Consider the following 11,745-nt stretch of genomic DNA (forward strand, 5'->3'; position numbering starts at 1 on the left):
GTCAAAAGTAATCTGAAAGTATAACCGTAAATGTGTAATGTAATAAATTACGTCTCAATTTTGTCATGTAATTCGGAATTAGTAAAGGATTACAATTTGTGAGTAATCCACCCAGCTCTGGTGATTTACTGATTAACTGCTAGAAAGCAAGCAAGGTAAGGTGTATCTATAAAAATGCAGAGTTGTGATTGGTTGGCTGTAATGATTGGCATCTGTCATTCTCAGCGCTGGTTTAATCGCTGCAGCGCAAACGGCTGTGATTGGTCCATCCTGCGCAGCGCGGAGTAAAGTAACAGAAGTCAGCAGCGTCTCTGCGTCAGTGTGAACAATAATCAAAGCACAGACAGACGCTTTCAAACGCTGATGTGGAGCTGAAGATGGAAGACTTGAACTAGATGAAATATTATTTATATCCATCGCGTCAGATGAATTCTACTGTCAATGCAGCTCCATCTGCTGCGCGCAGCACTCAGTGCGCATGCGCGGTATCCTTTTGATTTCTTAATATTTAATATCAATGGCTGACGCTGATTTCTAAAGCATCTCCTAAAATTGCGAAAAAGCTTTGGCACGTTTTCTGAACGTCGAGGTGAACGTCAATCTCTTGCGTTTTATTCGACGAGCTTCGATCATAATCAGTCAGAATTCATCCGTAGCTCCAAAATGGGACAAAAATGTCACATTTAACCCTTTCCTCTCCAGTGTCGACATTACCGCGAGGTACAGTCACTGATCATCTCTTTAAAAACAGATGCTGTTTCTGTAACTGTGCATGGACTGATGTGTGTTTTCCTTGAAATCAAACGTTTTATTAATTTTATTATTATTATTTTGTCACTCTGTTATTTGTGGGAGACCGAGTATTAAGGGGCTTTGTCATGTGTGACAGTTGTGTGTCTTTACAGTGTTCATGTCACAGTTAAAGCTATGCATGCTAATGTAGCCCTGGCTGAATATAATAAGAGCTTCTGAAACATGCATTCACACCAAGAGCTCAGCTGCTGAGTTTAACACCAAACACTTGGAGATCCATGACTTGAGTTTAGTCCACAACTGACTGTGATGATGAAGATGATGATGATGAAGATGCATCCTACTCTTCAGGCAGGACACTACAGATGATACAACTAATAAATCACAGTACAGACAGCTGTGTAGTATCACAGTTTTCTGAACTTTTGTTTGAATATGCAAATATGACATTATCTGGTTAAACATGCGCATATTTGCCTATATTTTCAGAACAGAAGTCTAAACATAAGATAAAGCCAGATTGATGATTCTTGTTTTGTTGACATGTTTTTAAGTTTTTCAGAGGGCATTTTGGATTTCTCTTTTTAATCACTCCATAAATCAGAAAATACTGTGAACAGACAGAAAACAAACACATTTTCACCATGTTTTTAGGAGTTAAATGTGGTATAAATCAGTGTGAATGAAATATGAACAAACCTTCAGAATATAGAGAGGAATACAGCTGTAAAGTTTGGTGTTTGTAAGAGAAGAAACTCTTTAAAGGGGTCATGACATTGATTTTTTAAAATTATTACCGTATTTTAATATGTTCCTTGAGGTTTACTTATAATTAGGGTTGCAAAAAGGTGGAAAATTTCCATAAAATTTAGTAATTTCAGAAATTTTGGAAACTTTCTAGGATTTTTTGGAAAGTTTCCGAAAATGTTCCACCCCTTTGCAACCCTACTTATAATGTTAATGAAGTATTTTGCACAAATAAACAAATATGTGGAAAAATTATTATTTTCAACCCTCATTCTCTGAAACGAGCTGTTTTTAAGGGGCGTGTCCTTTAAGGCTCGTCAGTAATCAGCCGCTGTTATGATTGGTTGACGTCCTGCACAGGAAACAGTATCAACGCCCCTCGCTATTGTGTGTTTTGAGTGTTTTGACAACATGATCAAAATAAAATAGTTATTTCCATTTGCGATCTTTACAGCATTTGTCCTGACGACAGACTCGTATCTGTTCACGGTCTCCAGCGCAGACGAGATTTATATTTGATTCTGACGTATTCAGCGTGATCACGTGTCAGCTGTTAGCTACTGGACGCCAGTGGGCGGGGCCTATGTCAATGTCTCGCTCTGGAGGCGTGTTTGTGCCCAGGTGACATCATCCTGCCCCTCGGATCCAAACGAGCCGTTTTTGAAGCTCGATTATTAAATAAATGCTTTGTTTATAATGAGGAGGACGTTGTAAGCTATGACACTTGCAGGATGTTTTAATGGTGCAAAGACTCTTATATTCCAAAAGATCAAGACAAATTTGATTTCTCATGTCATGACCCTTTAAAGATATGGATTGGAATTGAAACCTAAAGTTGCAAATAGATCAAATACACGCTTAAATGTGTATTTTGGATGTTTTTTCCACTAGTCTGAAAAAACGTTTTATGAACATCTAAATCTCAGAAATGACCAGTGCATGAAAAACGAATGTTTTGCCTGTTGTGTCTCGCCCCAAACAGACATATGTGACCCTGGAGCACAAAACCAGTCATAAGGGTCAATTTTTTTGAAATTGAGATAAATAAGCTTTCATTGATGTATGGTTTGTTGGACAATATTTGTCTGAGATACAACTATTTGAAAATCTGGAATCTGAGGGAGCAAAAAAATCTAAATATTGAGAAAATCACCTTTAAAGTTGTCCAAATGAAGTTCTTAGCAATGCATATTACTAATCAAAAATGAAGTTTTGATATATTTACGGTAGGAACTTTGCAAAATATCTTCGTGGAACATGATCTTTACTTAATATTCTAATGATTTTTGGCATAAAAGAGAAATGTATAATTGTGACCCATACAGTGTATTGTTGACTATTGCTGCAAATATAGCTGTGCTGCTTATGACTGCTTCTGTGCTGCAGGGTCATATATATGTGGTCAAAAGCATTAAAAAGAGTCTGGTTTCATGGGATCTTTATCCGCTCTCTCCTGGCGTCTGTCAGCAGAAGATGATGCGTCAGGGGTCCGGGGCCGGCAGTGATTTCTGTGTGGACAGCAGGCCGTCATGTTTAGCCGAGGATGGGAGGCTCTCGCCAAGCCACTTTGATTTGTGCCCCACGAAGTTCTATCAGTCTTCTCCTCCTCAGCGCCCTCGGCAGATGTGCTTCGCTTACCTGCCTCCTCCCGGCGTCCTCAAACCCATGGCGTGCCGCGAGGAGCCGCCGCTGTCCCCGGGGCCCGCCGCCGCTCAGACCAACAACAAGAGCGACTCCAAGAAGAAGAGTGCGTCAGGGAGATCTGGGAAACGCGGGCGTCCGGCGGGCACCACCAAATCAGCCGGGTACAGAACCAGCACAGGCAGACCTCTGGGCACCACCAGGGCCGCCGGCTTCAAGACCAGTCCGGGACGGCCGCTGGGCACCACCAAAGCCGCGGGGTATAAAGTGAGTCCCGGTCGCCCGCCGGGGAGCATAAAGAGCCAGTCGCGCCTCAGCAAACTGAGCTACAGCGCCTGCAGCGGAGCCGCGTTCCCCTACAGCGTCATGCACAAACCTGGAGCCTGTGACGCTGCGCTGAAGGAGGAGACGACCACAGAGTAACCGCACACTTCACTCCTCATATTACATTAAACCAGTAGCTCAGCCAAGATTAAAATGTGCTCCCCCTCAGATCATCTGAGATCAGGATGAGTGTGTCTCTGCATCAGTGTCTCAGCAATGGATGCTCTGCAGTGAATGGGTGCCGTCAGAATGAGAGTCTGATAAAAACATCACAATAATCCACAGCACTCCAGTCCATCAGTTAACATCTGGAGAAGACAAAAGCTGAAACACATCCAGCATTAAGACGTTTTTAACTCAAATACGAGTCCGTACCCTGTTGTAAAAGCAGCATATGCTGGTTAGGTATGTTTTGAGGCATGGCTGCTGGTCATGAGCTGGTTTAAGATGGTCCTAAACAACCAGCTCCTGCTCAGGACCAGCACATAACCAGCTTAAACCAGTTCAAACCAGCAGCCGTGCTTCAAAATATACCTAACCAGCATATGCTGTTTTTTTTCAACAGGATAATCCATAATAACTCTTCCTGCAGTGAAGAAGTGTTCTGGTGTGAATCAGGAGAGAAATCTGCAGATCAAGCAGCGTTTACAAGACAAAACAGCTCTAAACAAACATGTGGCTGGACTCTGATGTGAGAGACAACAGCAGACTTTTTCACTGTTTTTATCAGCTGTTTGGACTCTCATTCTGACGGCACCCATTCACTGCAGAGCATCCATTGCTGAGACACTGATGCAGAGACACATTTCTCCAAACCTGATGAAGAAACACACTCATCCTGATCTCAGATGATCTGAGGGTGAACACATTTTCAGCACATTTTCATTTTGGCTGAACCCTTAATGCATCCTCGATCAAGCTTTCTGCTTCTGTGTGTAACACAAAATGCTGCGTTCAAGTCAAGTGCTAAAGATTGCATCTATGAGTTTATCGCACACGGACACCACTACAGTGTTGTGAATATGAGTGCGAAAATACAATCTCTAATCCCTGAATTCAGGATTTGTTGAATGAAATCATTATTTTTCAAATTTACAATTAAACTTAAAAATCTAAGTCACATGTACAAAACACAACAGTAACAGAACAATTAATGAAGTTCCAAATGCATGTTGAGGAGGAGCCTAATCATTCAGTCCTGTCAATCATCACGAGCCTCTGTAAGCAGCGGTCATCGCACCGTCCCAGCGTCTCTCTGGCCAGAACCGCAGTGAGGGATTGAATTTAGAGCTCAAGCCGAGCCTCGGGTTCACGCCTCCGTCGAGGACAGCAGCCCAAGTTCGTTTTCCTATAAAGGGATAGTTCACCCAGAAATAAACATTCTGTCATTAATTACTCACCTTCACCTTCAACAATTGTGACACAATGTTCATTTTTGTGTGAATTAACCCTTTAATGTTTGCTAATGTATTTGGGCCAGTGTTTCCATCAGTGTGTGTTCTGTTAGTGTTTGGCTGCTTTTCATTGGGCTTGGATTGTGTGTCTTTATGAAATCATGTCCATTTTTCTTCCTCGTCTAGAACGCCAAAAATGCTGTTTCAAGCTCCGCCGTTCCTCCTCAGCGGCTTCCCCGTACGAAACCAAAAAACCCCTCCGCCGATCAGCGTCATGCCATCGGAGGCCTTTTCCCCGGCGGCCGTGTGTCCAGACGGCGGTCAGTCGAGGAACGCTCTGCCGGTACCCATCCACAGCGCTCTGCCATCATACTCCTGAACTCGTCTGTCACACACACACACACACACAGGTCACTGGACTCTGCTGACCGTGGCAGGCCGTCTGGCCGTTTCTCCCTCCTCTGAAGCTGTAAATACGTCTCTGACGCTCTGTGGTCACTCTGAATGTCCATTGCATGTCATGTTGGGTTGTTCATGGGCTTGATTCACATAGTGACACGATAACGAGTGCAATAGTTTCATCGAAGCGTGTTTCTCTCATTCCAGCACTCCACCAAAGAACTCCAGCAGCTCTCTATAGCGTGTGCATGGTCAGGAGATGTGATGGAAACATGACACACACTCTGTAACTACACACGCCAATCACCACACGTCTTGTAATAGTTCCTTTTGTATTGTATTTATTATTCTGACTCTGATGATTATTGTTGGTGTGGGAATGCTGTCAGCATCTTGTGAACAAGTGATGTAAAAATCTTCTTATGGTTTAATATCACGATGATTGAGATGAGTAGTGCGTAGCCTGTTAGTAGCAATGTGTGGCTTTAAGAGCAGGTTTATGTTCAATTTGTTACATTCATATAATCAGTGACGTGGGCTTTTATTTTTTCCTTGTTTATTTACTTTGTAATACAGTTCCAATATGAAGAAATACATGTTTGTGTGTGTTTTATTAAAATGTAACTACATCAAGGAAGTCTTATTGCTGTTTATTTCATTCTACACCAATAACCTAATAACCTTGGAATTTTATTTTACTTTAATGGTTTTAAAGAAGTGTACGATGCAATCAATAGTAGTACTAGTACATATAAGAACACAAGAAAAGCCTATATTTCACAATCAAAGAAAAATACCACATTGATTTCATAGTTTTACTTTTTGATATCGATTAAAGGTATGTTTTTACCTCAACATCAAATTCAGTCGATTGAGATATAAATTACATTTAGTCATTTAGCAGACGCTTTAATCCAAAGTGACTTACAAATGAGGACAATAGAAGCAATCAAAACAACAAAAGAGCGTTGTGTGAGTGTTGTGACAAGTCTCACTTAGCCAATGTGTGTGTGTTTATATATATATACACACATACATACATATAATAAAAAGAAAACAAGTACATAGAATAGAAAAGGAATAGAGAAAGCTAGTGTTAGAGGCCGTTTTTTAAGAAAACAAGCAGTTAGAAAACAAATAGAGAGTGCGAGTGTTAGTATAAAGTGGTTTCTTTTAAATATATATATAAACAAATAGATAAAATTGAATTAGAATAGAGAGTGCTAGAGTTAGAGGGTCAAATAAAGATGGAAGAGATGTGTTTTTAGCGGTTTCTTGAAGATGGCTCAGGACTCAGCTGCTGGGATTGAGTCGGGCACGAGGGAACAGTTCATGTAAAAGTCTGTGAAAGTGATTTTGTGCCTCTTTGGGATGAATAATAAAGCGTTGTTCACTTGCAGAACACAAGCTTCTAGAGGCACATAAGTACTGAATTTAGGTAAAGGTGTGCAGAGCCAGAGCTGGTTTTGTAGGCAAACATTAATGTCTTGAATTTTATGCGAGCTGCTATTGGTAGCCAGTGCTAACTGATGATTAGAGGTGTGATGTGTATTCTGTTTGGCTCGTTAAAAATGTATCTTGCTGCCGTGTTCTGGATTAATTGTAAAGGTTTGATGGAACCACAAGCAGTTCTGTCTTGGCAAGGATGAGTTGAAGGTGATCATCCTTCATCCAGCAAGAAATGTCTGTCAGACAAGCTGAGATGCGAGCAGCTATCGTCGGATCATCAGGATGGAATGAGAGGTAGAGTCGAGTGTCATCAGTATAGCAGTGATATGAAAAGCCATGTTTCTGAATGACAGAACCTAGTGATGCCATGTAGACAGAGAAGAGAAGTGGTCCAAGAACTGAGCCCTGAGGCACCCCAGCAGCTAGATGTTGCGACTTGGACACCTCACCTCTCCAAGATACATTATTTTAAATTACATAAAAGTGTGTTAAAATGGGCATCTATATCTGTTATATATCTATGTCATATCTAGTAATGACTCTGGTGGTGTATTTCACAATAATACTGCTCCTATTAACTCTTCACTGTACTAAATTCCATTCATTATGCAGTTAAACACAAACCACTGTGATTGGTCCATCCACAGAAGCGCGCAGAAAAGTAACAGAAACCACGTGTGGACCTTCCGTGGATGGACCAATCACAGCGGTTTGTGTTTAACCGCATTATGAGGCGAATTCTCTTTTACAGGCCAAGAAGGAATTTATTTTCTGAGTTAGCGCTCAAATTTCAACACAAAATCGTATCTTCGCCGTCAAATAACGCCCCTTCAGGAATAAACTGTTATGGAAAGAAATTATCAGTCGACCTTCGACGTATTGTTTGAATAACCATCGAGCTGTTTGTTTTCGAGTTGCGTGAGTCTCGCTCGCCGTAGCTGCGCCGGAACCGGAAGTCGAATCTTTCCTCTTTCAGTCCGTTGAAAGAAAACATCAACATTAAGCTCATCACGAACCCGCCATAAAACCAAAAGAAGAAGAAGATCATCACGAGTCATGCGCTGATTCTGTCTGTCCGTGATCGGCGGCAGAATGGGCTCAGCACCGGACAGACTCCGCGGGGTGGCGATCTGGCTGATTATCGCCGGACTCGTGCGTCTGTCAGGCGGAGGTATAAACACACAAACACCGAATCCTGACGGAAACACTCGAGCGGTGATCTGACAGGTCTCTCTGTCTCCTCAGATGCAGTCGAGGTCGCCGGCCCGTCGGATCCGGAGCAGGTTCGGACGGCGGTGCTGGGAGCGCCTCAGCCCGCGGAGATGGAGCAGCTGGCGGGGGAAGCGTGCGCCGAGGGCCGCTGCGAGACCGAGACAGAAGCGCTGCTGTCCGCCGTCACCGGAGAAACCCAGAGCCACAACCTCACCGAGACCGCCAAGACGTACAAAGTCAGCTGCGACAAGCGGAACATCAGCGGCACCGAGCGCTTCTCGGTGCAGATCCTCAACGCTTCTCAGGTGCAGCAGTGCTGACCGGCACCGGACCGGTTCAGATCTCCGGTTTCTTCCGCTCACCAGAGCTACATTTCTCAAAAATACAGTAAAACTCTCACATTCTGAAATGTTATTTAAAACAGCTGTTTCTCTGTGAATACGTGTTAAACTGTAATTTATTTCTGTGATGCGCAGCTGTATTTCAAAGCAGTCTTCAGCGTCACGTGATCTTCAGAAATCATAATAATATGCTGATTTGCTGCTCAACAAACATTTCTGGTTCATAGCAATGTTGAAAACAGCCAAATATTTTTGTGGAAACTGATTCAAAAGTTTGGGGACAGTAAGATTTGTTAATAAAAAAAAAAAAATTGTTTTTATTCATCAAGGTCACATCAAATACATTTACAGTGTTACAGTAGATTTCCATTTTGAATAAATGCTGTACGTCTGAACTTTCTATTCATCTGTGAATCCTGAAAAATAAAATGCATCACAGTTTCCACAAAAATATTGTGCAGCACGACTGTTTTCAACATTGATAATAATCAGAAATGTTTGTTGAGCAGCAAATCAGCATATTATTATGATTTCTGAAGATCACGTGATGCTGAAGACTGCTTTGATCACAGAAATCAATTACAGTTTAACACATATTCACATATTTTAAATTATAATATTATTTCACACTATTACTGTTTTACTGTATTTTTGATCAAATAAACCGCTTTGGTGAGCAGAACGTTTTCTTATTCCAGATGCTAGTGATTTCAGGTTTTGGCTGGTTGTGCGCTGTCATGTAAACACTAGCGCGTGTTACTCTCGCTCGCTGGTTTAGTTACTCAGTTCAGTGATTGTTCTTGTCACGTATCAAACCTTTCTATCACCTGCCTGAAGTCTCTATAGTTAATCATTACATTTACTTTTAGTCGTGTAGCAGACAAATGAGGACAATGTAAACAATCAAAACCAACAAAAGAGCAGTGATCTGTAGATGCTGTGATAAGGCTTGGTCAGCCTGACGCAGTACTCCAGTTCATTTGGTCAGTCAGACATTTAAATACATTTTAGCATTTCACGCTCCGTGCACCATTTAAGCGGTTTTACTGTGATCGCGCAGAGCAGCAGCAAGGCATGGGGTTGTCATGGCAACAGTGCATGCAACCGGCAAGCAGTATATAACATAGGCTATTATCCGCCAAAATGCAGATTCTTTCGCGACAACGTCTTACGCAAATGAGATTAGGGAAGCCATTGAGTTCATAATTTACTTACAAAATAACTACATTATGTGCATATTTACTTTTGATGGTATTAATTGACACGTATTTAGTCAAATTGCCGCAAGCTCCGCCCATGGGTTAAACGTAAAACACATCCCCAGATGAGCTGCTCACAGTAAGATCTATAAGATGCATTTAGGCTGTATTTTGTTTCTCCGCAGGACCTGATGGAGCTCCTGAATGCCAACAGCACCGAGTGCTCCTTGGTTCTCTTTTATACCACGTGGTGTCAGTTTTCGGCAAACCTTGCCCCTCACTTCAACGCCCTGCCGCGAGTCTTTCCCAGCATGCACTTCCTCGCGCTCGACGCGTCCCAGCACAGCAGGTTGATCAGTGACGTTCCCTCATCTCGGTCTGGCCCGCTGAGGGTGTTTCTGTCTTCATCAGCTGCGTTTCTCTCTCGCTCTGTTCACAGTCTCTCCACGCGCTTCGGCACGGTGGCCGTCCCCAATATACTCTTGTTTCAAGGAGCCAAACCCATGGCCAGGTTCAACCAGACAGACAGAACGCTAGAAACGCTGAGCTCCTTCATCACAAACCAGACAGGTGTGGTGTTCATCATTCAGCTCCATCCGGTTCGTTCAGAAGCACACCTTAAGTGCACTACCCAGACTTAAACTGCTTTAGAACACAGACCCAAGGTTGGGCTCTTTTTTGAAGAAGACGATCAGATTATTGCAATCATTTCAAAATACGTATCAATTAGTTATAGAAGTTTACATTTACTGTAAAGAAAACGCACTGTACCATTTTTTTATTTTATATAAAATAAATATTTTACATTTTAGAATCCAAAATTGCTATAAATTTAAAGCCTTGTGTCTAAATAAGGTATGTTCCAAATTTGAAGTTGATATAAAAAAATTGATGTTCCTGTGAGATTTTATTTAGGGCGTTATACCACAAACAGCCACCGGGTGCCATCAAATCTCCATTGATTTATTTTTTATTTTTTTATGCATTTTTGTCTAAATTTCTCTGTAAATATTACTATATCACAAAATAACCACTAAATATGGAAATCTTGAGACTCGGACCTTGACAATATGTATTTTGTCAAGATTATAAAAGACTGTAATACATTTTGTAATATGACACTTGACTCCACCCACTAAGGGGGAGGAGACCGCTGAAAAGATTTTAAAGTACCATTTCCACACTTATCCCGTGTGTGTTCGACATGATGACTTTGTGTGGTTTTCCCGCCGTCCTCTAGGTTTTGAAGCGAGTCCAGATCAGGCCGTGCTGGAGGAAGACCGCGCCGGACCTCTTCCTGCGGTTCCTGTCAAAGGCATCGACTGGCTCTTTGTGTTCTCGGTGCTGTTCATATCAGGCTTCACTCTGTATGCTATCCTCTGCTCAGACAGCATCCGCTGGCTCATTCCAGGACAAGACCACGAGCATCAGGACTAGTCTCTGCTGTGATCCGAATGTACATACTTGCAGAATAAATAAGTGTATGAATGTAAAGAATCTGCTCATATTGTTGTGTACTTGTTTAGTTCTGTTCGGTCAAAGCCTTTCTGTAATATCAGTCTATTACTGGACTTGGTATTAAATCAGAATAGCAAAAGAAAGACAATTAAAATGCAAAACTTATGTCTAATGTACATAAACCACAGTGAGGTGATGTTAGTAGCGTTAGCGTACTTCTGTTAGTGTAGTAAGCAGTACAGTAGTGCTGCGTTGAGAACGCCGGACAGGACTGGGGCAGCCTCCAGTTTGAAGGATGCATGCAATCACCCACAATCCTTTGCACACACTGCATTTAATAAAAACATCCGGTGGAAAATGAATCAGCGCTGAGCTCATCTAATTTCATTAGGAACTGCGAGACTGAAACTTTTTTTTTTTTTTTGGTAAATTGACATTAACTGTGCTGCATTAAAAAAAAAAAAAAAAAGTCAAGCATTTTTCCACAATTAAGTTTAATTAGTATTTTGGCGCTGCAGAAGACCTTAATGACGCAGACTCTAGTGCTTAACCCCTTCAACCCCAGAGTCATCCCAGACTTGAAAATATATAAATGATGTGTCATTAGTAATTAGTGTCACAAGATTAGTAAATCTTGTTTTAGGGTCTGTCACACAGCGGACCGCGTTGGGATCATGTGTGCACTGAATTAACATGTTTCTGCAGTCATAAAAACGTGTATAAATCTCAGCACAGCTATTTTAAACTGTATTTGATCACATTCTAGGGTTACTATTATGCATAAAAACCCTTATACAACACTGAGATAAAAGACTAAAAATACAACCT

General features: G+C 41.7%; 2 protein-coding genes across 7 annotated transcripts; both read left to right on the plus strand.

Annotated features, from left to right (window-relative positions):
• Nucleotides 1–312: 312 nt before the first annotated feature.
• c21h5orf24 (chromosome 21 C5orf24 homolog) lies at nt 313–5,891 on the plus strand. Of its 5 annotated transcripts, XM_058757635.1 has the most exons (5): nt 313–720; nt 906–1,104; nt 2,971–3,560; nt 5,046–5,202; nt 5,466–5,891. In XM_058757635.1, exons 2-5 carry the CDS (start codon nt 1,063–1,065, stop codon nt 5,532–5,534), a joined length of 858 nt encoding a protein of 285 aa, XP_058613618.1. In that variant the 5' UTR covers nt 313–720; nt 906–1,062; the 3' UTR covers nt 5,535–5,891. The 5 variants fall into 5 exon arrangements, with proteins under 5 accessions (XP_058613618.1, XP_058613622.1, XP_058613621.1 ...); XM_058757639.1 differs by lacking the exon at nt 906–1,104 and having other exon boundaries at nt 314–720; nt 2,887–3,560; XM_058757638.1 differs by lacking the exon at nt 906–1,104 and having other exon boundaries at nt 314–720; nt 2,968–3,560.
• A 1,545-nt stretch (nt 5,892–7,436) lies between these two features.
• On the plus strand, nt 7,437–10,966 carry txndc15 (thioredoxin domain containing 15). Of its 2 annotated transcripts, XM_058757634.1 has the most exons (5): nt 7,444–7,878; nt 7,953–8,224; nt 9,645–9,808; nt 9,899–10,029; nt 10,700–10,966. In XM_058757634.1, exons 1-5 carry the CDS (start codon nt 7,800–7,802, stop codon nt 10,894–10,896), a joined length of 843 nt encoding a protein of 280 aa, XP_058613617.1. In that variant the 5' UTR covers nt 7,444–7,799; the 3' UTR covers nt 10,897–10,966. The 2 variants fall into 2 exon arrangements, with proteins under 2 accessions (XP_058613616.1, XP_058613617.1); XM_058757633.1 differs by having other exon boundaries at nt 7,437–7,878; nt 9,645–10,029.
• The last annotated feature ends 779 nt before the right edge of the window (nt 10,967–11,745 follow it).

Source organism: Onychostoma macrolepis, chromosome 21 (genome assembly GCF_012432095.1).
Source record: "Onychostoma macrolepis isolate SWU-2019 chromosome 21, ASM1243209v1, whole genome shotgun sequence".
Classification (NCBI taxonomy): domain Eukaryota; kingdom Metazoa; phylum Chordata; class Actinopteri; order Cypriniformes; family Cyprinidae; genus Onychostoma; species Onychostoma macrolepis.